This window comes from Pleurodeles waltl, chromosome 6, assembly GCF_031143425.1.
Source record: "Pleurodeles waltl isolate 20211129_DDA chromosome 6, aPleWal1.hap1.20221129, whole genome shotgun sequence".
Taxonomy (NCBI): Eukaryota; Metazoa; Chordata; class Amphibia; order Caudata; family Salamandridae; genus Pleurodeles; species Pleurodeles waltl.
The window spans coordinates 1,017,531,051-1,017,555,859 of NC_090445.1; the positions used below are offsets into that span (position 1 = coordinate 1,017,531,051).

General features: G+C 44.9%; 1 protein-coding gene across 2 annotated transcripts in view; it reads left to right on the forward strand.

The window, feature by feature from the left end:
• Positions 1-24,809, forward strand: part of SMIM1 (small integral membrane protein 1 (Vel blood group)) — a 402,844-nt gene that overhangs the window by 72,980 nt on the left and 305,055 nt on the right. The window contains exons 2-3 of one of the 2 annotated variants that reach the window (XM_069239959.1): positions 4,603-4,754; positions 6,908-9,545. In XM_069239959.1, the coding sequence (XP_069096060.1) occupies positions 4,603-4,754; positions 6,908-7,034 (279 nt within the window). In that variant the 3' untranslated portion in view covers positions 7,035-9,545. Of the gene's footprint in view, positions 1-4,602; positions 4,755-6,907; positions 9,546-24,809 lie in introns of those variants that run through there. The other variant, XR_011204954.1, reaches the window with a different exon arrangement.

The window sequence follows — 24,809 nt, forward strand, 5'->3', positions numbered from 1 at the left end:
CCTTTAAGTGGGGTCGGGAGGGGGGGTCTTTGGTACTCAAAAGTAGCTGTGAGTCCTGCCATGCCTGTAGATTATCTGTTAGGTAATAACCTAGAGCAGGGTTCTGCAAAGTCGGTCCTGGAGAGCCGGGTCCATGCCAGATTTTTAGCATATCCACATTTAGAAAAATTTTGATTTCTGAAACATCTTTTTTCTAAATGTGGATATGCTAAAAATCAGGCATGGACCCGGCTCTCCAGGGCCTACTTTGCAGAACCCTGACCTAGAGCATGCTACCTGGAGGGAGGTAGAGCTCAGGTCTGACTTGGAGATGATTTGATTGACTGAGTGGGTCTGTATGACCACACAGTTCATGACTGCCCAGGAGGGTAGTCGAGCGTGTCAGGAGCTTGGAAGAGTGGCCCAGACAGCTGCCAAGGAGAGGGACAGGGGGCCCAGGAAACCAGCCCCTGAAGTTCCCGAACTGAACGTTGATGGGGTCCCCGAGGAGGAGGAGGCCCCTGAGCCAACTAGGGAAAACATTGCCACCCCAGGTGACCTGCCTGAGCTTGCTGGTTGGCAAGTTGAGGGTGGGCCCACCAGGGAGGAATTCTGCAAAGCGCAGAAGGAGTGTCCCACTCTTAAAGGCGTGAGGCGACAGGCCTCAGCTCATGCAGCAAGTGAAGCCTCTGGTGATCACCCGATCTACTGGGAGAATGATCTTCTATAAAGTGAGCCTGAGGCTCTGGGTACTGGAGCAGCACACATGCTGGAGGTCCCCCAGTGTTACTGGGTCCTCCTGCTGGGTTTGGCTCATGACATCCCTGGCAGGACATTTAGGGGACATTGCCAGGCTTGTCACCCACTCCTATTGGCCCTGAATGAAGACAGCCTCCGATACATTTTGTAGGTCCTGTCCCACCTGTCAGGCTAGTGGGAAGTCAGGGAAAAAGCTGAAGGCTCCCCTTATCCCACTTTCTGTCATTGGCGCCCCCTTTGAAAGGGTGGACATCAACGTAATTGGTCCATTGGACCCCAAGACAGCCCTAGCCAACGGGTTCAACACTGGTCTTGGTGGACCATGCCACACGCTACCCAGAGACAATTCCTCTGAGTACGGTGACTGCACCTGTGGTGACCAGAGCTTTGATGGGGATCTTTATCCATGTAGGGTTCCCCAAAGAGATAGTGTCTGACAGAGGGACTAGCTTCATGTCTACATACATGAAGTCCATGTGGGATGCGTGTGGTGTAACTGATAAGTTCACCACACCCTATCACCTTTAATCCAGTGGTCTAGTCGAGAGATTCAACAAGAACTTAAAGGGCATGATTACAGGACTACCTGGCCATGATACATAAATGGGATGTCCTCTTGCCATGCCTTCTCTTTGCTTGAAGAGTGGTGCAGCAGAAAAGGGTAGGCTTCAGTCCCTTTGAACTTCTCTATTGCTACCCTGTTAGGGAGGCCATAAGCATTGTCAGGGAGTGGTGGGAGAAAGCTCCCAGGAAACCCACCCAGGATGCTGTCAGCTTCATGTTGGCCCTCTGCAACCAGATGCACCTCCTCTGGAAAAAGGCCAAAAGTAACCTTGAGGCTAGTCAGGAGATAATGAAACACTAGTATGACCAGAAGGCCACTCTGGTGGAGTTTCAACCTGGCGACAAAGTATAGGTCATGGAAACAGTAGAGCCCAGAGCAATACAGGACCACTGGACTGGCCCTTATGAAATAAATGAGCGTAAGGGGAGGCCACTTACTTAGTGGACCTCCAGACCCCTAGTAAACCCCTCAGGGTGCTCCATGTAAACAGACTAAAGCCTCAATTTGAGAGGTCTGAAGTCAGCATGCTGCTTGTGATAGATGAGGGTGTGGAGGAGGAGAGTGTACCTCTCCCTGACCTCCTCTCTGCTCAAGAAAGTGATGGGACAGTGGAGGGTGTCAACCTTTCTGACTTCCTGACCCTACACCAGCGAGGTGACTATTACCAGTTACTGGAACAGTTTTCCTCCCTGTTTTCCCTCTCCCATGGACTCACACATCTGTGCGTCCACGTAATTGACACGGTAGACCGACCCCCTGTAAAGAACATAATTTACAGGTTATCAGACAGAGTGAAGGCCAGCATCAAGGAAGAAGTTGCTAAGATGCCTAGCTTTAGGGGGGTATTGAAACCTCAAACAGTCCTTGGTCCAGCCCTGTGGGGCTGGTTCCTAAGGCTGCCCCACTGGGCGCCAAACCAGAACTTCCGTTCTGTGTGGACTACCAAAGCCTCAGTCCAATCACCAAGCCTGACGCACACCCCCACCCCCAGAGCTGATGAGCTCATTGACAGACTAGGTGCTGCCAAATTCCTCAGTACTTTTGATTTAACATCAGGGTACTTACAGATCGCCTTGACTGAGAAGGCAAAAGAGAGGTCAGCATTCTCAACTCCTGAGGGACATTACCAATTCCAGATGATGACCTTTGGCTTGAAGAATGCCCCTGCTACCTTCCAACGGTTGGTCCTGGGGTATTCTTCAAGCCTGTTGGGCAACAGGGTCCTCAATGATAAGGAGGTATTCTGTGCCTCTTACTTAGGAGACATTGCAGTCTACAGTGCCAGCTGGAAGGAACATGTGCTTCACCTCCAAGAGGTGCTCCAGGCCCTGCAACAGGCAGTACTGACAATTAAGGCCAGTAAGTACAAGATTGGGCAGGGTTCCATGGTGTACCTGGGGCACCTAGTAGGTGGTGGCAAGGTGCAGCCCCATCAGGCCAAGAATTAAACAATCATGGCCTGGCAACGACATAAAACTGAAGTGAGGGCCTTCCTAGGCCTCACTGGTTACTGCCCCAGATTTGTTAAGGGATATGGCGCCATGGTGGCTCCCTTAACTGAGCTGACTTCTAAAAAGCAGCCCAGATTGGTGATCTGGACAGAGGCTTGTCAGAAAGCCTTTGATTCTCTCAAGGAAGTCATGTGCACGGCACCTGTGCTCAAGGCACTGGACTACTCAAAAGAGCTCATAGTCGAGACGCACGCTTTAGAGCATGGCATAGGGGCGGGCAGTCTTAGCTAGGGACCCGATTTCTAATACTAGTGTTGTTGCAGCCTTAAATCTCCATGTCATATATAGCCAGGAAAACTGATTATTAAATTACGTTATTGGCCACATCATGTGTGAGTGAGCTATGGTGTCATTTATGATATTGTGTAGTGTAAGCTCCCTCCTTGGAATATGGGGATATAATAGGTTATGTAGCTCTATTATAATGTGTACTGCCGTCTTTGTTATATCATCATTATTTTTAATCAACGAGATCATTGTAAAATTTTACATGAACACTCAGAACATTTTAAATGTAAAGGATCATGTTAAACATGCACCTAGTGGAAAACCAACATTTAGCACATTTTATTATAAAAACGTCAGGTGGTAATACTGGCTTACAAATGACATAATACCACTTTTCCCTGTTTTACCACTAATAAATAGACAGTATTAACTCTGGAGCTGGACATTTAAACATCAGAAAACATTAATGAGTCATTCTCTATTTAAACCTAAATTCTGAGCAATACTACTAATACTAGATGCACACTTAGAGAATTGGAATATCACTGCTCAGAGTGTCAATGTTTCTCTAAACGAGGGCCTTGCCGTGCTGCACTGCAACTGAGGAGTGAGTGACACTGTGCTTATTTTTCTCCCAAAGCTTATCTCAGCGAAATGTTCTGTTCTTCTTTAAACTTCTGGAATTCCTCCTTACAGGTGGCAGCCAGGATTTGGTAATTTCTGGACATTCATCTCCTGCCAACTCCATCCTTAACATGAACCATTGTATTGTACTGTAGTAGCATTTATACATAGCTGGAAAATGTTTAAACGGGGCTAGTAAAAACGCAATATTTTGTAAGACAGCCATAACAAAAATGTGTGATCCCCAGGAAAAGTGCACAAATGCATGCTGTAGGACCGTTGATGATGTCATTAGAGGGGAAGTAAGGTCAGTGGTGGAGTTTTTATTGGTTTAGAGAGGAGGATGTGCATTGTCCTGGATTTTTCTTCTCTGTGTCAGTCGCTATTGTCTATTTTTTATAGTAAGACATTGCACAACAGGATAGAGAGGGGTTGAGTCTTGGTAGCAATACATCACTTCAAAAGTGCTGCAATTTATGATGTATCAGGGATACTGCCACTCCCCAAGCAGGGAAACATCTTTGAATGAAAGAGCACCTAGGCTATCTGAGCTTAGTGCACGGGAAAAGCGTATCCACTGCTTCTCCGCCAAAAGAGGTTAGGCTGATCCCATCTGCAGATTGGTTTAGTGAAAGAAAGATTCCCACCTAATCATTTTTAAAGGGGTGGGGAAGTTATGGATTTTTTTTCTGTGCCCCTATGTGGCTGATAAACTGTAAGTGGACTGTCCTATATGAAAACAGAGTGTCTTCCTGACAGGGTGACAGCTGTGAATAACTTGTGGGGATCACCGAACCAGGTAGGCTAGGTTTAACATTGACTGGATCTCCGTAAGCCCAACAGGGCATTGAGAGGCACTCTTTATGCATTTTCCTTGGACAATCCAACGTGTAAAGGGGCGTAACTGAAAGTGATCGCATTTTTCTTCCTATGCAGATTCTTCAAGTGCAATCTGACTCCTTACCAGTGCCGACTAGAAGAATGCAGCCCCAGGATACAGCTGGCGTGCAGTACAGCAGGTGGAACGACAGCAGCCAGGATGAAGTGAGCGTAAGCACAACACCTACTGCAACCTCCAAGTGGAACAGGTAAATTTAGGGAAAACTCAATTGTAATTTGACTATTGATTCCATGCTGAGTCCTGTCACAGCCATCTATACTGAACTTCGGATAGGTATGCCCAGTCGTTGACTTACGCAAGTCCAAATCCCTAAAGAAGGAGTTGCGGCCCAGAGCCCACCCTGAAACCAGGGACTGTGGGGGAACGTTACACAATTTGACATTGAAGCCCAGTTGGCATTTGCACCCATTCTTGAGATGCTGGATCAATCTGGTATCTAAACGGCGACTCTGCAGTGGAACCCAGCTGTGACACTCGTTTACATAAGGCATGGTCACATGCAAAAGAGCTAATGTCTTTATTAATTGGGTAGTTCGATATTACAAAAGCGTGTCCTCAAAACTACCCAGGTTGTGCACACAAGCTTTGTAACTTGCAAGTTAGTATGCCGCAATGGCACCCTTTGGAAATTGGGCGTGGAAGCAGCATTTAGGAACCCCCTCCCACATGGGAAGTGTTTTCTCAGACTGCATTCTATTTCGTGCAGTCTGCATTCAAACAATGAATAGTGCTTAAACTGCTAATCCATACATAAGGCATCAGATAAACCAAGTATGGACGTATGTAACGTTAATCGGAACTGTATATTTATTTGTAATCCAGTCACTACCTTCTAACTCCAGCTTCATCTAGTTTCCTTATGTCAGTTGTGAAATCCAGGGTTGATCACTTTACCTCTCTTTTTCTTAGTTCTTAGGGCCTCATTTACAAGAATCTGATGGTTAGAAATAACCAAATCAAAGCCTGATTGACTGCGCTAAGTTTGAAGATATGTCTTCCGCCCCATCGACCACTATATATTCAAGGTCAATACAGTTTACTCTTACCCTCACTTCGTACACCAATTGCAACCAACACAACTTCCCTGTCGATCAATCTGCACCTGGATGGCACTGATTGTATCCTGCCCACAGCTTTAAAATTGTTGACCTTCCAAAGACAGTGAGTTCAGTTGTTTGGTAGGGTGAGTGTGTTAAACCCAATAGAGAGGTCATTTTTGAGAGGGCATGTTTTGTTGTTGGGGTTCAAACTGAACGATAAGAAGGCACCTGTACGAAGGTATTTCCAGTCAAGGTTACACCTTCAGCTTATGCCAGTAAAGTTCTGCTCATTAAATAGTACATAACAGAGCATAATGTACATAAAGGTGCACAGAGATGTGGAGATAAAATTATAGAGTGGTTCACGCTGCAGCCACAGCTTCAGGGGGAAGGAGTTGCTTTTCATTCCATGACAGACAGAAATATTTCTTCTACCATGTATTTATTTGTATGGCGCACACCACAGATCAACGAGTATCTAGGTGAGATGGAATCCATAGGCTACATTCTATAGGCTAAGAGGGTTACTTGAAATGGTCCTTATTTAAAAGACAAAAAGATGGGGTTCTTGCATAGATGGAGGGAGATTCGTAGGCTTGCGACCATGGATCCAAAAAACGTTTGTCCTTCCAAGGACTTACAAATAGGGTGGGGCACTCTTACAAGAGCGAACTGACCAGACTGAAATAGCGGAAGGAAGGCCTTCTCAGGAAGATCATGTAGTGATGATTCATTAAGGTACTTATGGGCGAAGCTGCTTCCCGTTTTTAAGGTGCTGTTTCCAGGGATACAGTTGTCTAACTTCTCTCTGTTGGAGAACATCCTGCTTGGCTGATACTTTGGAATTATGGGTTGGTTAGGTCGGGGTAAGTAGCAGCTCCTACCCTCTTGCCGTGGTGTAATGCAAAATGATGGAGCCCTCCTGCAGAATGTGCCGAGAATGTGCCGTGAAACTTCAAAATGTCTGATATTCATGGTCCAGAGGTTGAAGGGGGGGCCCGACCCCACCCTCCATGCCACAGGGCCTTCAGGGCCTTTTACCACAACGTTCCCATTACCCATTTAGAGGTTCTGTTTTGTTGTTTAGTTGCCCTTTATACCATTGGCCAGCCGGGTAGTATTTTGCTTATTGCATATTTACTGGAAGTACTATTTCCCCGTTTATGCCTTCATCTTACTATTCCGTTTTGTAGCGTTTCTAAATAGTGTACAGATGATCTGAAGCAAATCTCTTTTCAAGGAACCATTGAGACGTCATATATAAAATACTCACATTTTTTTTATTTCATTTTTTTCTCAGAATCTACAACCTGCTGTGCACCGGGAAGTGTGGCATTGCTGTCAAAGTGATGTGTGGCATGGCACTGTTTTGGGTCATTTTCATCATCGGCTACCTTACTGGCTACTACGTTCACAAGTGCAAGTAGGATAATGGGGAGTGATAGATGCCATCAGACAGTGCCAGTACGCCACACGAAAAGTCATTGATTGTGCAGCACAGTCGTAACTCACTGGTCCATAGACACATTTCACAAACGGCAATGATTGTACCTAACGCTTAAAACGCACTCAAACGGGTTTACCACTAAAAGGACCAATCTGATCTGCCCATTTATATTTTTTCACCTTATTAAATCCATATGATTTTTGAACGATTTTGAGAGACTTATATCATCAGTTGAAAATGCAACTAACCTCAGGCAGGCTATTCTGAGATTTTTTCATTGGAATGACTGCAGCTAAACGTGAGGATTCGTCAGGAACAATGCTCGTATTCACATCTGCTTGTGCTGCATTTCTTGGATATGCCATGAAAATGGGCTAAGGAACTGGTAGATGACTAAGGGAATATATAACGTCTGCTACACCACAGAGCTGATTGTGTTCAGCATTTATTTTTACTGTTCGTATCATTTGTTCAAGGACAAGAAACTCTTTTGGCCTTCTAATAAAAATGTCCCTTCTCTCTCGCCTTCACCCAAATTCCTGCCATTTTGTGAAGAAGGCCTGGTAAATCGAATAGGTCATGAGTTACAGTTTCCTTCTGGTGTACAAATAGTGGCGTCTGGCATTTTAATACAAGTGCTTGCATGGCCCAGGAAAATGTTTAGCCATGCAGTGCAAAACAATAAACAAATAATGCAGGATGTTCCAAGGTAGCAGCATTTCAGTCTGTGCTGGCTAATGCCAAACTGTACATCAAACACCTCTCTTTCACTCAGGGACAGAGGAGACAGAAGCAAGCAGGATTGATAATACTACTTTCCAACAAATGTATCCTGCAGAAGTAGTCGCTTGGTGAGCCTTGGTAACTAAAGAGGGTAAGTGAGCAAGACACAATTTACTCAGCGAGTAAGCATACACAATTTGGGGTGGCATGTTTTGGAAGATATAGCGCTTACTTAAAATGTAATATCATGAATGAAGGATCAAGTAAAAGAAAGTGTCTGTAGCAGTGAAAATGGAAGAAGATAACAGAAAGAGCCAACCTACCTTAATTTCAGTGTAAAATGTGCCTTTTCCCAGCTCCATTGTTCATGTCAGTACTGATGAAGACAACACTTGCCTTCTGATATTGCTGGACCTCTCAGCCGCCTTCGACACAGTCAAAAAAACACCTTCTTAAGCATCCTGAAGTTTGGAATGAGATTCACCTGCAGTGTCCTTTCACAGATTCTCCTAATATGTTTTCAACTTGCATCAGCTTACAAAAGATTCTAATCACCTGTGGAATCCCGCAAGGCTCCATACTGTCTCCTGTCATTTTCAACCTATACACGGAGCCACTTGGTGCTCTACACTCACATAACAGCATCAAGGATCCCCAGTATCCCAATGAAACACAACTCTACTTGAAAGTCTTCTTTTTTTCATACATTGAACACCTCAAACAGTGCATGAATGTCACCCAGTTCTGGATGTCCATCACCTACTTGAAGCTCAACCCAAGCAAGACAGAATTCCTGTGATTTGCCAAGAACAATAAAAATGATACACTTTGAACGCAGCTCAATGCCATAAACCTTGATGACTTTGAATCCCAACTTTCACCAAATGCCAAATCACTTGGATTCACCCTGGACACCAACCTCGCTCACAAAGTACACAGTGCAAAAAAATATACAAAGGCAGCCTGGTATCAGCTCTCTTTTCCAAAGAAAGTCAAACCATTTCTTCCAGAAAGCAACTAAAGAAATCCTGTTCAAGCCCTTGTACACTTGCATTTGGATGGTGGTAATGCCCTACACCAGACCCTCCCAGACTTCACAATGGCAACTCCTTGGGGCATGCAACACACTGCAGCACCTATTATTGAGGACCTGAAGAAAAAAATATCACATTACCCCCATTGTAATGGAACTCCTTTGGCTCCCTTTGCTGGCCTGCGCCATCTTTAACACCTGTTGCATCATTTACAAAGCTGTCACAATTAGCACCCCGCTTACCTTACAGACAAGCAGACCATCTCTGGTGGCTCTCAGCACACCCACAGCAAGGACATCATCAGACTAAGCAGTGTAAAAACAAGAAAAACAAGACTGCAGGCCTTTTCCAACTATGCACCCAGGATCTTGAACAACAACCTTGGATCCATTAGGACTGCCCCAACACTGCTCCAATTTAGGAAAGAGTTGAATATTAACCTCTTTAAAGAACACTACATCACAATGCATTAACCGTCCTCAATCCAGCTCTAGCTCCTCTTACCTGTTGACTTTACAGGTACCTTAGACCATGTGCAAGGTTACCCTGACTTTTGGCTAGGTTTTCGCTATACAAATACTGTAGACATACTGATGAGATTTTACAATTGCTTGTAAAAAATAAGAATGCAAAAATGTAGATTTTAAACAAGTAGAGTTAAAACATAAAGGTAAAAAGTTGCAACTACCATGCATGTCTACTGAAAATATTTAAAAATAAATTTGTGAATTGTACATCAGGGGTGTGGAATTTAATAAAATATCTACTTGTCCATGGGACAGGTTGCTTCTTAAATCTACTTGTCCTGTAAAAATATCTACTTGTCCCTTTGGTGCCATGTAGTGCGGTGACAAATTATGGCAGCAATCTCATTATGTAAGAGCTCTGATAATAGTATCTCTGATTGTGCCAGGGCTACAACTATAGTAGGGCTTGAATACCTGCAATTTCAATCCTTGCTAAAGCAATTTCCTTATTTTGCCACCGTTCCATAGATCTACATACTGGGACTGAAGGAAGCTGTAAGCAATAGTTTAGGGCTGGAATGTCTACAAACCTACTAACTTGCATGTTTTAAGGATTTTCATCAGCTCTTATCTAATCTTTTCCCATTTAAAAACAACAATTTTTATTCAATTTTTGTTACAGGTTTTAACCGTTTACACAGTATAACTTTTAAATATAATCAGGGACAATCAGACATATCATCTCCAGTAGATACATATTTCAGAAATACATATACATATTTATTATACATTCTTGTCTAGAGTTATCATGTCTGTCAAGGCTATTGCAGTATATCTAAAGGATGTGTCTGTTTTATGATGTGCGCTTTGACATAACTTGGGATAGAAAGTGATAACAGCAGTGGGTGTAACGAACATAACCAGAGCCTATTAATAGAATCTAACCCATATTTCAACTTCCCTCCACCCACCCAATGCATCCACTCAGTTCTTCCCGCTCTCTAGGGGCAAGGATATGCAGTAATTCAGACTTCTAGTGCTGTACAATTCCCCACAGCAGGGTTGCAGACTGCCCCCCCCCCCATCCCATAAACAAATCACATTGCGCCTCTAGGTCTCCAGCTTGCCTTCAAGTACACCACGTAGCATCTCAAACTCAGTGAGCATGGTCTCCAAACTAGCGGACAATGGATACTTGTGCCGCCCCAGGGTATCCTCCCTGTGTAATGCTGCCCCCTCAGCCCGCGCCCACACTGAGAAAGAGCGCAGCCATGCCACCAGAGGTGGAGGCTCCGATGACTTCAATCTATTTGTAAGGAGACGCTTTGCGGTCAAAAGTCAGAAGTCCAAGAAATAGGAGGTTTCCTTGTATTTCCTAGACCTGGGGAATAATCCCAATAGGCATGCTTTCCAGTTAGTTAATACTGGGCATGCCATACAGGTAGAAAGGTGGGAGGCCACATCTCACCAGTAGGCACACAATGAGGGACACAACCACATCATGTGCAAAAAATCGGCTGCAATCAAAGCACATCTGGGGCAGGATGCATCAGTCCGGTGAAAATACCTGTTAATCTTCTCAGGAGCGAGATATGCCCTATGTAATATGTAAAATTTGATGAGGTGGAAACATGCTTTCCGAAGAACATGCATGGGACTTTCCTGTGCCATCTCCCATTCCATATCTGTGAAGGGCTGGGTGAGGTCGCCCTCCCACCGGGCACGCAGACAAGCATGTGTAAGAGTGGTATGTATTTGTAGTGAGCTAACTAGCCAATGTACCAGGTGCGCGCCCCAACCCATAACCTGCTTATATTGGATCGTTAAGTGAGTTTGCAGTTCCGTTGAGATGTCTCCCCAGTGATACGACAAAGATGCCTTCAATTAATTATAAAGCAGAAACTATCCCGGCAGTAGACCTGTCTCCGCTGCCAGAGTGTCAGAGAGTACCAGTGTGCCCTTCCTGTATAGGTCACCTAATGAGTGTATTCCGGCTACATGCCGTGGTTCTAGCCCCACTACTGACGTAGGAGTAGTGTTCCTGGGGGTCTCCAATAGGGCCAGTGCGGTGCATAGGGAGTCAATGAACATGTAAGATTAATGCTCCTACGATAGCACCGGTGTGCCACCCCTAAAAAATTGAATCTGGTTTCCTAGTGTGTGTATTTGGGTGGAATAAATGAAGTATACGGCCAAGGTCCGCTGTGGCCTCGTTGTGGCTTTGTCTGGTAATTGTTGACCCGAAAACCAGCTGGTCACCCACTGTAGTTGGGAAGCCAGGTAATAGTGTTCTGGGTTAGGCACCACTAAACTGCCTCTATCAAGCGGCGCATATCTTTTCCCCAAAGCCACACATCAGCAGGCTGTATTCCATTTGAACTCTCTCATCCTGGGCTCTAACTCTCTAAAAACCTTTGCTGGTATATAGATGAGCAGGTTGGAGAAAAAGTAGTATAAAAGATGTAGAAGTACTACCATCTTCAAGAGGGCCACTTGCCCCATCACTGATAACGGCAGTGTCTGCCAGAAGGCCATGCAGATGGAGGTGACAGCACTCTTAAGGTTTCTGTCATGCAAATCAGGGTCTGAGTGGTATATTCGGATACCAAGATATCTGAATGTTCTGGGTTGCCAGAGAACTGGAACCACAGAAAGCAGCAAGGCCAGGTCCCTTAACTCTGGATGAAATGGGAACAAACACGAGTTGTCCCAGTTAACACGCAGGCCTGAGAGGGAGGCAAAGTGTTGCAACACTTCCGCAACCTCGGCAGGGATAGCTGAGCTGGTTCTAAGTAGGTCGTCCTCATATAAGGACACCACATGTATTCCGTCCCCCAATGGGATGCCCCAGCCCACCCCGCGGCAGTGGAGTTCTGCCGCCAGAGGCTCTATAGCTAGCGAAAAGAGTAATGGTGAAAGGGGTCAGCCCTTTTGAGTGTCCCAGCCCATTAGGATCAAATTGGAGATAACAGAACCAGTTCGTACTCTGAACAGGGGCTGTGTGTACAATAGTCACACTAGTTTTAAAAAAACGAGGCCAAAATCGTAGCAACTCAGGAGTTGAAATAAAAATGGCCATTCCAGCGAATTGAAGGCCTTTTCAAGGTCCAATACCAGACATGCGGCAGCTGCCCAGGCCTACGTGGAATACTTCATTACATGGAAAAAGCGATGGATATTCAATGATGTGCTGCGGGATGGCTCAAATCCGTTCTGGTCCGGGTGGGCCAACATGGGGACCAAAGGTGCTAAGCGGGCGGCGAGTGCCTTGGCCAGTATCTTATAATCCGTGTTGAGCATGGCCAGCGGTCTATAAGAACCCAACAGAGTAGGATCTCGGCCAGGTTTTGGAAAATAAATTAGCAGCGCCTCATGTTGAGAAGCGGCGGACGCAGCTGCAGAGAGTGCCTCCTCATACACTTTCAGGAGGTGGGGCCAATCAAGAGAGCATAGGTTTTGAAAAAATTCAGTTGGGAGTACATCTGGGCCCGGGGTCTTACCAGTGGCTAGGGCACGTATGCTTTCCTGCAATTCGGTCAGTGTTAGGGGTTCCTCTAATTCCATTCACTGATGATCTGTGAGGCGAGGCAAAGGAAGCGAAGTAAGAAATGCATCATATTCCTCGGGGCTCACCGATACCGTAGATGATACAGGTGTATATAGTAATGTGCAAGATCATCATGTATTTGTTGTTGGGTATGCAACAAGTTACCCGCCACAGAGCTTAACGCCACTATTGGGGTATGAGCCACACCACTAAATGCCCTGACCGGTCTGCCGCAGCATGGGTCCGGGCTGATTGTGCAGCGTAATTAAGGCATCGTAGAAGCTCCAACAAGGAAATACGTTCCCTGTGACTATCCGCTAGGGTGCGTCACCCCTCCGGGTCAAGTAGGGCATGTGTTTCTTGACCAAATAGAGTTTCCTCTATTTGCGTTAGACTGGCCTCAATCGTCTTACGCATATTCCACTGCACACCCAAACAGTGGCCCCGCAGTCACCTTAACCCCTACAGTGTTGCTGTTGCCCACTGGCCAATGCCCACACTACCTCCCTGGTGCAGGTCACGACCAGTGGCCGACACCAGGGAGGGGTAGTTAAAAAATCCTCGGGTGCATTGCATTTTTTTTTCTTTTCAAAAACACCCAGGGAGACACAGAAGATCTTCAGTGTCTCCCCCCACTCCCCACCTGCCCTTTTGTCTGATGCCACTGTTTTGTTTTCCCCATCGGAGCAGGAAGCGGCCTTGTGGCTGCTTCCCGCTCCAATGGGTAAAACGGCCTTCCTGATGTTCGGGAAGGCTTCGTTTGAAAGGGGAGACTCTCCCCTTTCAAACGAGGCCTTCCTGAACAGGTTTCCTGGCCCGGCGCGGAAACCCCATTAGACACCAGGGATTTCACTTGGGGGGGGTCAACCCAGTCGCAAATGGGCCAACCCTCCTCCCCGACCCCAGGGGGCATATTTGTGTTAAAAAGGTAGGTGTCTCCTGGGGGGTGCGCAATCGCACCCGATCGCCCCTAAATAAAAAAAAAAATTGACAGGGGCAGGTCGACCCCCTGTGGGGGCAATCATTTTTTTAGTAGTTGTATGGTTTTCCTCGGGGACATATTGGCCCCCAGGGAAACCATACAACTACTAAAAAATATATAGATCAATGTGTATATATATATATATAAATATATATGTGTAGATAGATATATCTATCTATGTAGATATATCTATATAGATAGATCTAGATCTCTCTCTCTCTCATATATATTATATATAATAATCACTTTTGTCAATGCATGTGTAGTTTTCCTGGGGGCTGCGATCGGCCCCAGGAAAACCGGACCCACATATAAAAGTGATCTATATGCATGTGTATATATATATATATATTTGCCACCGGTTGTCTTGCAATTGCAGCTTGTGTCTTCAAAGCAATGCACATACTTCAACTGACGCGTTTCAACTGTAGCTTTAAGGCAGCAATAAAAAAGTCAAGTAAGTCTTGTGATTATGTTTCTGCTACAGAAGGATCAGACTCTTGTCTAGTGGCAGTTTTGATGCCATAAAGTTGCCTACTGCAAAGAGCAAATCTGTATTTTATGTAACTAGCTGACTACATTAATAAAGACAGCCATTACCTGCGCTATAATACAAATGAAATATATGTGCGGGGGTGACGGCTGTGGAGAGACGAAGTGCACTTTTGCTGGGTGGTAGTGAGGGAATCCGAGGAGGAGGACATGGGAGTGGGAGCACCAATAATGATTGTTGGACTGGGCACTAGAGGTGCTAAAGACTGACGATTGGTATGTGACAAGGTGTTTTTTGAGTGTCTCGAAAGAACGTGCTGATTGAGGGAAAAAGCAAAGGTAAGGTGACCTCTACTGTTGCACGTATCACACGCACATACCAGCAATTTTGGGACTGTCTACGTAGGCTAGTGTTTTAGAGCAACAGTTTAGCCAGTAGCAGAGATGGCATCTCGTTGGATGACTGCTCCTCAAGCCATCACTCGGGTTATAGAGGACAGCTCTGACATAGGATCAGAGACTGAGACAGCAGATATGAGACAGCATCTGAGGGATAGGACAATGAGGCAGACTCTGGGAGTGAGTTTTCAGTCAGAGGAGTCCCATTCGATAACTCCTCTTCCAGTAATTGAGGGAGGTGATGAGGACAGTCCTGCTGTCCCTTTGCTAGCACAGTCTGTGCAACGGGACAATAGTGGGTTAGCCCAACCCAGAGAGCAGGTGCATGCGGCAGCAAGCACACAGAGAGAGTGCTCTCTTGGGAGCTCCCCAATTTAGTTCAGCCCCTAATTCCACCGCCCAAATCGTATTGTGGAGACATCAAAATTATCTATCACAAAACAAACTGGTTTTGTAAGGCAGGCACCTGTGTTTTTGGGCCAGGGCTCGGCGGCAATATAGGGGAACATACTAAACCCAGACATTTCTGGAAACTAGACATCAGAGGTAGTCCCCAGACGTGTGACCTGTGTGAATTCCTCAAAGTTTTCTTACCCAGAATATCCTGCAAATCTGAAATGTTGAATAAAAACTCTATTTTGTTCTTGCATTTGTTTCACACAAACAACAGGAATATGCTGGGATCCACAAAACTCCTACCACCCAGTGTTTCCCCACCTGTCCTGATAAAAAAAAACGACCCCCCTTGAGTGCCTATACCTAGTGCCTGCGTCAGGAATGGATCACCCCAGGGTCAACAGTTGCCCTCATGTAAGAATCAACATTGACCGTTGTGTGATCTATTCCTGTCGCAGGCACTAGGCCTACCCACACAAGTGAGGTACCATTTTTATCAGGAGACTTGGGGGAATGCTGGTTGAAAAATATTTGTGGCTCCTCTCAGATTCCATAACTTTCTATCACCGAAATGTGAGGAAAAAGTGTTTTTTTGACAAATATTGAGGTTTGCAAATGATTCTGGGTAACAGAACCTGGCGAGAGCCCCACAGGTCATCCAATCTTGGATTCCACTAGGTGTCTAGTTTTAAAAAATGCACAGGTTTGGTAGGTTTCCCTAGGTGCCGGCTGAGCTAGAGGCAAAAATCCACAGCTAGGCACTTTGCAAAAAACAGGTCTGTTTTCTTTGGGAAAATGTGATGTGTCCACATTGTGTTTTGGGGCATTTCCTGTCGCGGGCACTAGGCCTACCCACACAAGTGAGGTACCATTTTTATCAGGAGACTTTGGGGAACGCTAGGTGGAAGGAAATGTGTGGATCCTCTAAGATTCCAGAACTGTCTGCCACCAAAATGAGAGGAAAAAGTGTTTTTTTGGCCAAATTTTGAGGTTTGCAAAGGATTCTGGGTAACAGAACCTGGCAAGAGCCCCACAAGTCTCCCCATCTTGGATTCCCCTAGGTGTCTCGTTTTAAAAAATGCACAAGTTTGGTAGGTTTCCTTAGGTGCCGGCTGACTAGAGGCCAAAATCCACAGCTAGGCACTTTCCAAAAAACAGCTCTGTTTTCTTTGGGAAAATGTGAAATGTCCATGTTGTGTTTTGGAGCATTTTCTGTCACGGGCGCTAGGCCTACCCACACAAATGCAGTAGCATTTTTATCAGGTGACTTGGGGGAACGCTGGATGGAAGGAAATTTGGGGCTTCTCCCAGATTCCAGAACTTTCTGTCACTGAAATGTGAGGAAAAAGTGTTTTTTTGGCCAAATTCTGAGGTTTGCAAAGGATTCTGGATTACAGAACCTGGTGAGAGCCCCAGAAGTCACCCCATCTTGGATTCTCCTAGGTGTCTAGTTATCATAAATGTGCAGGTTTGGTAGGTTTCCCTAGGTGCGGGCTGAGCTAGAGGCCAAAACCTACAGCTAGGCACTTTGCAAAAAACACGTCCGATTTCAATGTAAAAATGTGATGTGTCCATGTTGCGTTTTCTGTCGCGAGCATTAGGCCTACTCACGCAAGTGAGGTACGATTTTCATTGGGAGACTAGGGGGAGCACAGAAGAGGAAAACAAGTGTTATTGCCCCTTGTCTTTCTCTACATTTTTTCCTTGCAAATGTAAGACAATGTGTAAAAAAGACATCTATTTGAGAAATGGCCTGTAATTCACATGCTAGTATGGGAACCCTGGAATTCAGAGATGTGCAAATAACCACTGCTTCTCAACACCTTATCTCATGCCCATTTTGGAAATACAAAGGTTTTCTTGATAACCATTTTTCACTTTTTATATTTCAGCAAATGAATTGCTGTATACCCAGTATAGAATGAAAACCCATTGCAAGGTGCAGCTCATTTATTGGCTTTGGGTACCTAGGGATCTTGATGAACCTACAAGCCCTACATATCCCCGCAACCAGAAGACTCCATGAGACGTAACGGTATATTGCTTTAAAAATTCTGACATCACAGGAAAAAGATACAGAGTAAAACGTGGAAAGAAATGGCAGTTTTTTTTTCAGCTCAATTTCAATATCTTTTTATTTCAGCTGTGATTTTCTGTAGGAAAACCTTGTAGGATCTACACAAATGACCCCTTGTTGATTCCATTTTCAGAGGAAAAAAACATAAGCCTTCTTCTGCAGCCCTTTTTTCCGTTTTTTTTAATAAAACGAAATGTTTGCTGTATTTTGGCTAATTTTTTGGTCTCCTCCAGGGGAACCCACAAACTCTGGGTACCTTTGGAATCCCTAGGATGTTGGAAAAAAGGACGCAAATTTGGCATGGATAGCTTATGTGGACAAAAAGTTATGAAGGCCTAAGCGCAAACTACCTCAAATAGCCAAAAAAGGGCTCAGCACTGGGGAGGAAGGCCCAGCAGCTAAGGGGTTAAGCGTGTCCCATTCCAGGTGCCTCGATGAGGCCGTCTGGGCGTGGTTGTCGAAGTATGCCGCATGGCCCTACCAAGAGACTTGCGAAAGGGAGGGTCCTCCAGCGCCTCCGGACGTAATCGCCAAGTGGATATTGCTGGAACTAGATTATCCTCTACCATCTGCATATATTGTGGATTGTGGTCTGAGTGTGTATGGTCCAATTAGTCTGTGTGCGATATGGTGCGGTATTAGGTTTTCAATGCAGAGGATTCTGCCTAGCCAAACATAGAGGTTGTGTGGGGTGGAATAGTAGGAGTATACACGATCCTGACTGTGGCAGTAGCGCCAAACATTTGCTAAGTGCCAATGCTGAAGCACTTACGTAGCGATGTTGCAGCATATACTGCAGACGCCGTGGGAAGGGGCAGGAAAAAGCGGTCCAAGCCCCGGTCAGTGACACTATTAAAGTCTCCTCCCAGAAGCCACGGGATATCACTCCAGTGGGATAGAACACCAGACAGTTCATGCAAAAAGGATGCCTGTTCTGTATTTGGAGCATATATTGATCCTAAATTTAGGGCTCGGCCATTTAAATGGCAGTGTACAAATACATAACGGCCATCAGCGTCTATTATCTGCTCCTCAGCCAGAAAGGGAGTACCTGGTTTAATCCATATGAGAGCTCCTCTAGCAAAATAGGAAAAATGTGTTGCAAATAGCTGTCCATGTCAGTGTCTGTATCCTAGTGGTCTCTGACATGGTGAGGTGCATTTCCTGGAAAATCAAACGCATACAGAGTGTCTTTTGAAGTATGAATAAATAGCGTATCTGTGCGCTGGTGTGTGTATACCTCTCACATTCAATGTGAGTATGTTAGTCTGTGCCACTTGTTTACGGCAGGAGAGTGGCTGCAGAGTCAGGGAAAGGGCAGCCATCGGGGTACTTCATGGACGGTGGGTACGCCGCAGGGTGAAGGTGATGATAGAGTCTCTATTCAGCAACAAACCAATGCAACAAGGCGCAAGCAGATAGCGCCAAAATGGCTAGCGCAGATACCATAAGGGCAGAAAGACAAACTGCTCCCGCCCAATCTTCCAAATCTATCGACCCAGTTCAACTAACATGGAAGGAAGAAAGTGCCTATAGGGGGGGTTCACGTGAGTGCCAACACAAAGAACCGAGTCGACTATCACTGTTCGGGAAGGAAATAGCACATTGAGTCATGTACAGTATATCTCAGCAGGGAGTACGTCCCAGCTCTGCACACACAGTGAGAGAAACATAGATAGAAGGAGGGAAGCAGTGCAGTGGGGGTGGGGATGCTAGTCAGAAAGAAGCAAGTGCAAAAACAGAGTTAACAAGGCACCCGGGCACTCAGATGGCCGTCAGTTATATGTTTGCGCATAACGGCCATGTTAATCAACAGTGTGTATTTGCAACAGGAGGTTGCAGCAATATCAAAAAGGTTTTCAACTCATATAATCCTATCTGCCGTTTTGCAGTGTCACATCCGGGGAGGTTACAGACTCAGTTTCTGAACAGCTACCACTCAAAGACTCATCTTTGAAACCAACCTCGTCAGTTTCCTCCTCCAGATCCAAAAAACGAACCGGCTCCCCGATGCCTGCCACTGACTGTAATGCACTTTGTTGGTCCCGTATAATCTGTTCAAGATCAGGAGCATGTGACAAATGCTGTGAATATACTCCGCGATGTCCCTTGGCTCGACGCGGGCCGGATTGTGTCCTCTGCTCTCTGCCTCGTTCATCCGGTGATGTAGGCCTTCAGGCCTGGTCCGTTGCCTCCAGCCACTCCCAGGCCGCCTCGGGTGTAGCAAAATGTTTTGACTGTCCCTGAGCCACCATGGGAGTCTTGCCAGACAAAGAAGAGAATACTTCAAATTGAGGGTGCAGAGTTGTTGTTTCATGGGCCAGGAAGGAGCTCCTTTGCTTTTGTACAGCCATAGTGTAATCGGGGAACAGCATGACCTTGCCATTGTCAACCTGTATGTTTTGTAATGCCCTTGCTTCACATAGTATGGTGTCTCTGTCAGCGTAGTGTAATAAGCAAAACAAAAAAAGGCAAAGGCCTGACCCCGGCAGCAGGGGCCACGCCAGCACCCGGTGCGCTCGCTTGACAGTAAAAAACATTGAGTTCCTTTATCCATTTTTCCACGTAAGACTCAGGGTCACTCCTCTCAACCCCCTCCGGCAAACCCACCACTCAAATGTTATTCCTCCAGGAGCACCCTTCTGTGTCCTCCACTCTACGCTCCAGAGCGGCCACCCTGTCAAGCAATGATTGCACTGAAGCTTCTACTTGTGTTTTGGGGGTAAGTTTGTGCAAGGTGTGTTCCATGGTGAGTGTTTTATCTGCCAATTTCTGTTGTCTGCATGGAGCAGATTGAGGTCAATCGCCGCAGTATCGATCTCCTGCGCCAGGGATGATCCAGCGACGTGCCAAGGCGTTCCAGTCTCTCCTGCACCACATCTTGTTTGCGATCCATCGAAGATGGAGAACCAGCGCTCCAGGCCAAGGATCCACCACTTGTCCTGGAGTGCAGCCGCCCCATACTGCAGGGGTCTGGGAACAGGTCTCACTTATCTCCTCGGTGGGACAGTATACAATGCGTAATGTAGTGGTTGCAATCAGTTCACATCGCTGCTGGCACCCCCAAGATGGTGCAATTCAGGTGACATTCGCAATAAGGGACAGGGCACAGTCCATGATCACAGTGTAGCAGGGTCATATAGTGTGTGTCCACACCAGCAGTTCCTTGAGCAGCACAGCAATGTCAGTCCACTGACACTGCTCCAGATGGGCAAGTATGGCAATAACTGTCTGCTCTCTCTGCTTTCCCCTCTGGGCTGCCTTTGTGGTAATCTCAGGGTGGGGGGAGAGATAGCACCTGATGCTCCCTCTGTAGAGCTCCTCTCCCCTCAACAGCATCTTTCAATGTGGGAGCCTGTCCATTCCCACTCTCTGTGCACTGTTCGTTGCTGGCCGAAGCGCCTGTCGTTATCCTTGCTCCTCTCCTCCCTCCACATGGCAGCAATCCAACTATGGCCAGCTCACCTCAGGGCCCAAATTTCTTCACGTCCCCTGGCGGTCCTGCAGACACCACCACGTCGGAGACGTATCCCCAGGACTCCGCACAGCATCCGGGCCTCCACCACACCCCCCGAGCTCACGTGCCTCCATTTTCTCCTGCTTACTTGTTCGCTGGGGGGGGAGGGGCGGCCACCACTTCAGTGATGTGGGCCCATGGAGCACTCCTCCGTCAGAAGAGGCACCTTCGTGGGCCTGCAACTGCCCCCCTGGGGATCCGGGACTCCTTTCCCCTCGGCCACCAACCTCCTCCGCTTGCTCGCCAGGTGGCCCTCCTCGTCCTCACACTGGAGGGCCGCACACAGTAAACTGGCAAGTCCCAGGCCACGTTGTCGGCCACCAAAGCACTTCTCCAGTTACAGACTGCCAACTAGTACTCTGTGCGGCGCCTGTGAGCGGGAAAACCACAGGATAAAGTGGGTCTCATGGCAGAGCCCGTTTAGAGTATGCCAGCCATGTTGGCCCCTCAGCCCACGCTCCCTATCTAATCTTTTCCCATAATGAGAAAGGTTGGAAATTTATTCCTGATAATGTCAGAAGTAGAAGTTCTTCCATGGTTGGGAAAAAAGTGGTTGGTGGGAAAGTGAACTTGTACACACTCAACAGATTTTAACATGAGCAAATCTACACATGCATATTTGCTTGTGCTAAAATACAGTTCACAAATATTTTCTAGGAGTACATTTTCCAGGTCTACTTCTGGAAGTTCTTGTGAATTCATGAAAGCCACTAATTCAAAGGCGAATAACATGGGTGCACTTGTGTGACTTTCTTTACAAATTGGGTCCCTAATTAGGTCTGGCGTTAACAAAGATTTTGTTTTCATTAAACTTCTGTTTCTTTCTCTATCTATTGGCAGGCTTTACTGCGAGTGATCGCGTCTTACTCTTCCACAAGGAGCAGACAGGCACGCAAAGTAGTTTTGTTCAGTGCCAGGAAGTACTGTGGCAATCAGTGGTGTAACAAAACTGGAGGGGGCCAGTGCAAAAAACATGGAGGGCCTCCCCCGGTCTCACTCAGGGCAGGTGCTGAGCTGAGGAAGCCCCCTGTAGAGGGCTGCTCCGCCTTTGTTATACCACTGGTGGCAATGTGTGCTTCTTGAGACCAAAAACCTTTTTTCTTTTTGCCAGTGTTTGTTTAAATGGTGAGGGCCTAGCAGCATCAAAAGCCAAGTCAGAACAAGACAGACATTGCAGAAACCAAAATACTCACTGGCTTTGCCAGTGCTTGTTTATTTTCATGCTTCTCATAATCTTGTTGAAAATGGTTACACTGATTTTCCATTAGGAATATTTTTTTGAAATACTAGCTACTTGCATTTTTTTCTGAACACTTTATTTTGAAAACAAAGAATCATCACTCTTGCTTAGAAGCTTCCACAAGCATTTGCATCTAATCAGAGAGCATTCTGGGAGCATTATACTTAGTGTCATATTGTTAAACTTTTCAAACAGGTGTGTACACTTTCTTTTATACTGGAACCACTCTCGGTAGTGCAGTGTGTCCTTAAAACATGTATTTACAGCGCTCAACCTAATAATGAAGGCTTTTCAGTAATGAACCATAAATACAGGTTTGAACAGAATTAACATAAAAAATATACATATTACCTCAACTGCATACAGGTATCTGCTCCATAAACTGACAGCCAAAGGGTTTGTGCTGCAGGGGAATGGTCCTACTTGTTTTAAGCTCAAAATAAACATGAAAAAGTGTTGCCCTTGACCCCAAACAATGTGCCTGGTGATAGGAATTTCACATCCCTGTACATATACTAACACTCAGTCTATACCTCCTGTAATCTTTTCACAACCAAAACTTTTGTTCTACTACACTCTGTTGTTCCTGTCATTTTATAGTGTTACCATCTCTTCTGCTATCCCTCTAGTATACCTTCTTACACCATTCCTTAGAACATCAATTACACTTTCCATTACACTAACCAAAGGTTAACTACCTTACCTTAATCTCATCGGTGCCCTCTTACTTGAATCTTAAAAGTAACATTTACTTCACTGCTAACCATAACAACTTTCATTACACTGTAACGAAAAAATGTACAACAATTATGAACCACTGGGTTAAGCACTAACTTTGGGTTATGGGGTAGCATGCTACCCACCATAAAGTGGTCCAATGCCTAATGAAGAGTAGTAAATGACATATAAATGTACTTACAATATAATATTTTTTTCCTACGCCTCTTTGATTCAATTTTTTACATCACACTAATTTTACTCATGATCTCTCATTTTAGGTTTCCCTAACGTTTTGATATGTTTTTAATATATAAACTTCTGGTATTTTCCTCAAACTTTCTGAGAACATGCCCTGGCTTTCCCAGATTCCTGTTTAAAGCACAGTCTATTCTTTCTAGAATTATGTGTGCATTGGGATAGGAAAGATCAGCCACACAAAAAGTGATAGCTATCGAGTGATTGAGTGAGAGTAACCAAACTGGTTAAGTGTGTAATCTCATGAATGGTGAGTTCTTCGGACCTGGCTTTTAAACTCACATGACTGGATAATTTCTTACTTGTAGTCAAATCATTAAAAATACCAAAATGCAAAGTAACGTATTCTGAAATCCAGAACTAGTGAAAAATATTACTCCAAATATATACTCAGAGAGCAAAATTAATTTCCTATATATTCTTACTCTAGAACATATAAAGGTGGATGGGGATAAACAAACTCTTAGCTGCAGAATAAATAGAAGTCGCAGTGCAAGATATTCTTGTAAATATGTTACTTGTTTGACACTGCCTGCAGGACCGTGCTGTAAGACTCAAAAATACAGCTCTGTCCAAAAAAATTCAACTTTCTGTCTAATCTTTGCAAATAGTGATTTCTTAATTGAGAATCTTTTTGGCCACATTTCTTATATTGCCACACTTTTTCAGGAATAAAAACAAAGCTGTTTGTTCCTAGGTCATTCAAACACAGATGAGGTTTTCCGCAGTTTTCAAATGTATTGCTGCAGCACAATTTTCAGTTTTTTTTATTTTAGCCCCAGTGCACCCTCTTGGACCTATCCATAAGGGCCAGGGTACCCTTAACCTGCTTGCTTGTATCCTATGTTTTTTCCAAACTCAGGATACAGGGGCAAAGTCCTAGAGTCCTTTAAAAGCAACCTGAACGTTTTTTTCATGTTGTGGCCAGCTAATCAGATCGCTCAATCCCAAGGGACCAGCACCAGTCCCACGGGCCCCAGGGGATGAGCTCGCTACTTTTTTAAATTGCTGTGCCATGGTACTCCTGTGAAACCAGCTAACTGCCCATATATCACTATAATTGTAACCCTGAATGACCACCTCGAGCTGAACAGATTTACACCAAATAACAAAAGGCATGCTTTCTGAGTAAAGTTCTAACTTTTTTGTCAATTTTTTTGTAATTTTGTTAAGCCACTTTTTCATTATCATTTCTTAAAATTTCCTAAGAGCATTAACATGAGAAAATTATGTTTTAGGACCACCCTTTTTCTCAGCCCTTACTCGCCAGATCACCCAAAAACCTTCTAAGAAGGATCTGAGGTGGATGAACAATGCAAAGCTAGTAGCAAAACAAACACTCTTCTTATTTAAACTCTGACCTAACTATAACTACACAGTGGCAACAGCCAATGTATAACTGTATAATATATTCATATCTATCTATCTATCTATCTACCTATCTATGGATAGATAAGTAATATATATGTATGCAGAACAAATAAAATATATTTAGATACAGTTATGTATATATTAGTATGTATAAATAAGTTATGTAAATTAATTCTCTATATATGTATAAATAGTCAATTTATAAAATTATATATACTCATGTATGTATATACACATTTATTTATATATAAATAAATATATATAGTGAAACAATAAAAGGTAAAGTGACATTATAATTAGATATAAAATTAAGATAAAGGCTACCCAAAAAAACACAGAAATTCACCGGTTTTAGTTTACTGGGCCAACTACAGCTTGTGTCCACATCAAGCTCTGCTCATGGCCTTACTGATTACATCACTGATTAAATCATTGTATGAATCAGACAGCTTACTATACGCTTTTCAAACTGGAAGTTCTTCAGCAAGCTAAACCTAACCCTAATATTCTACGGCTTCTGTAGTGCTAATGGACG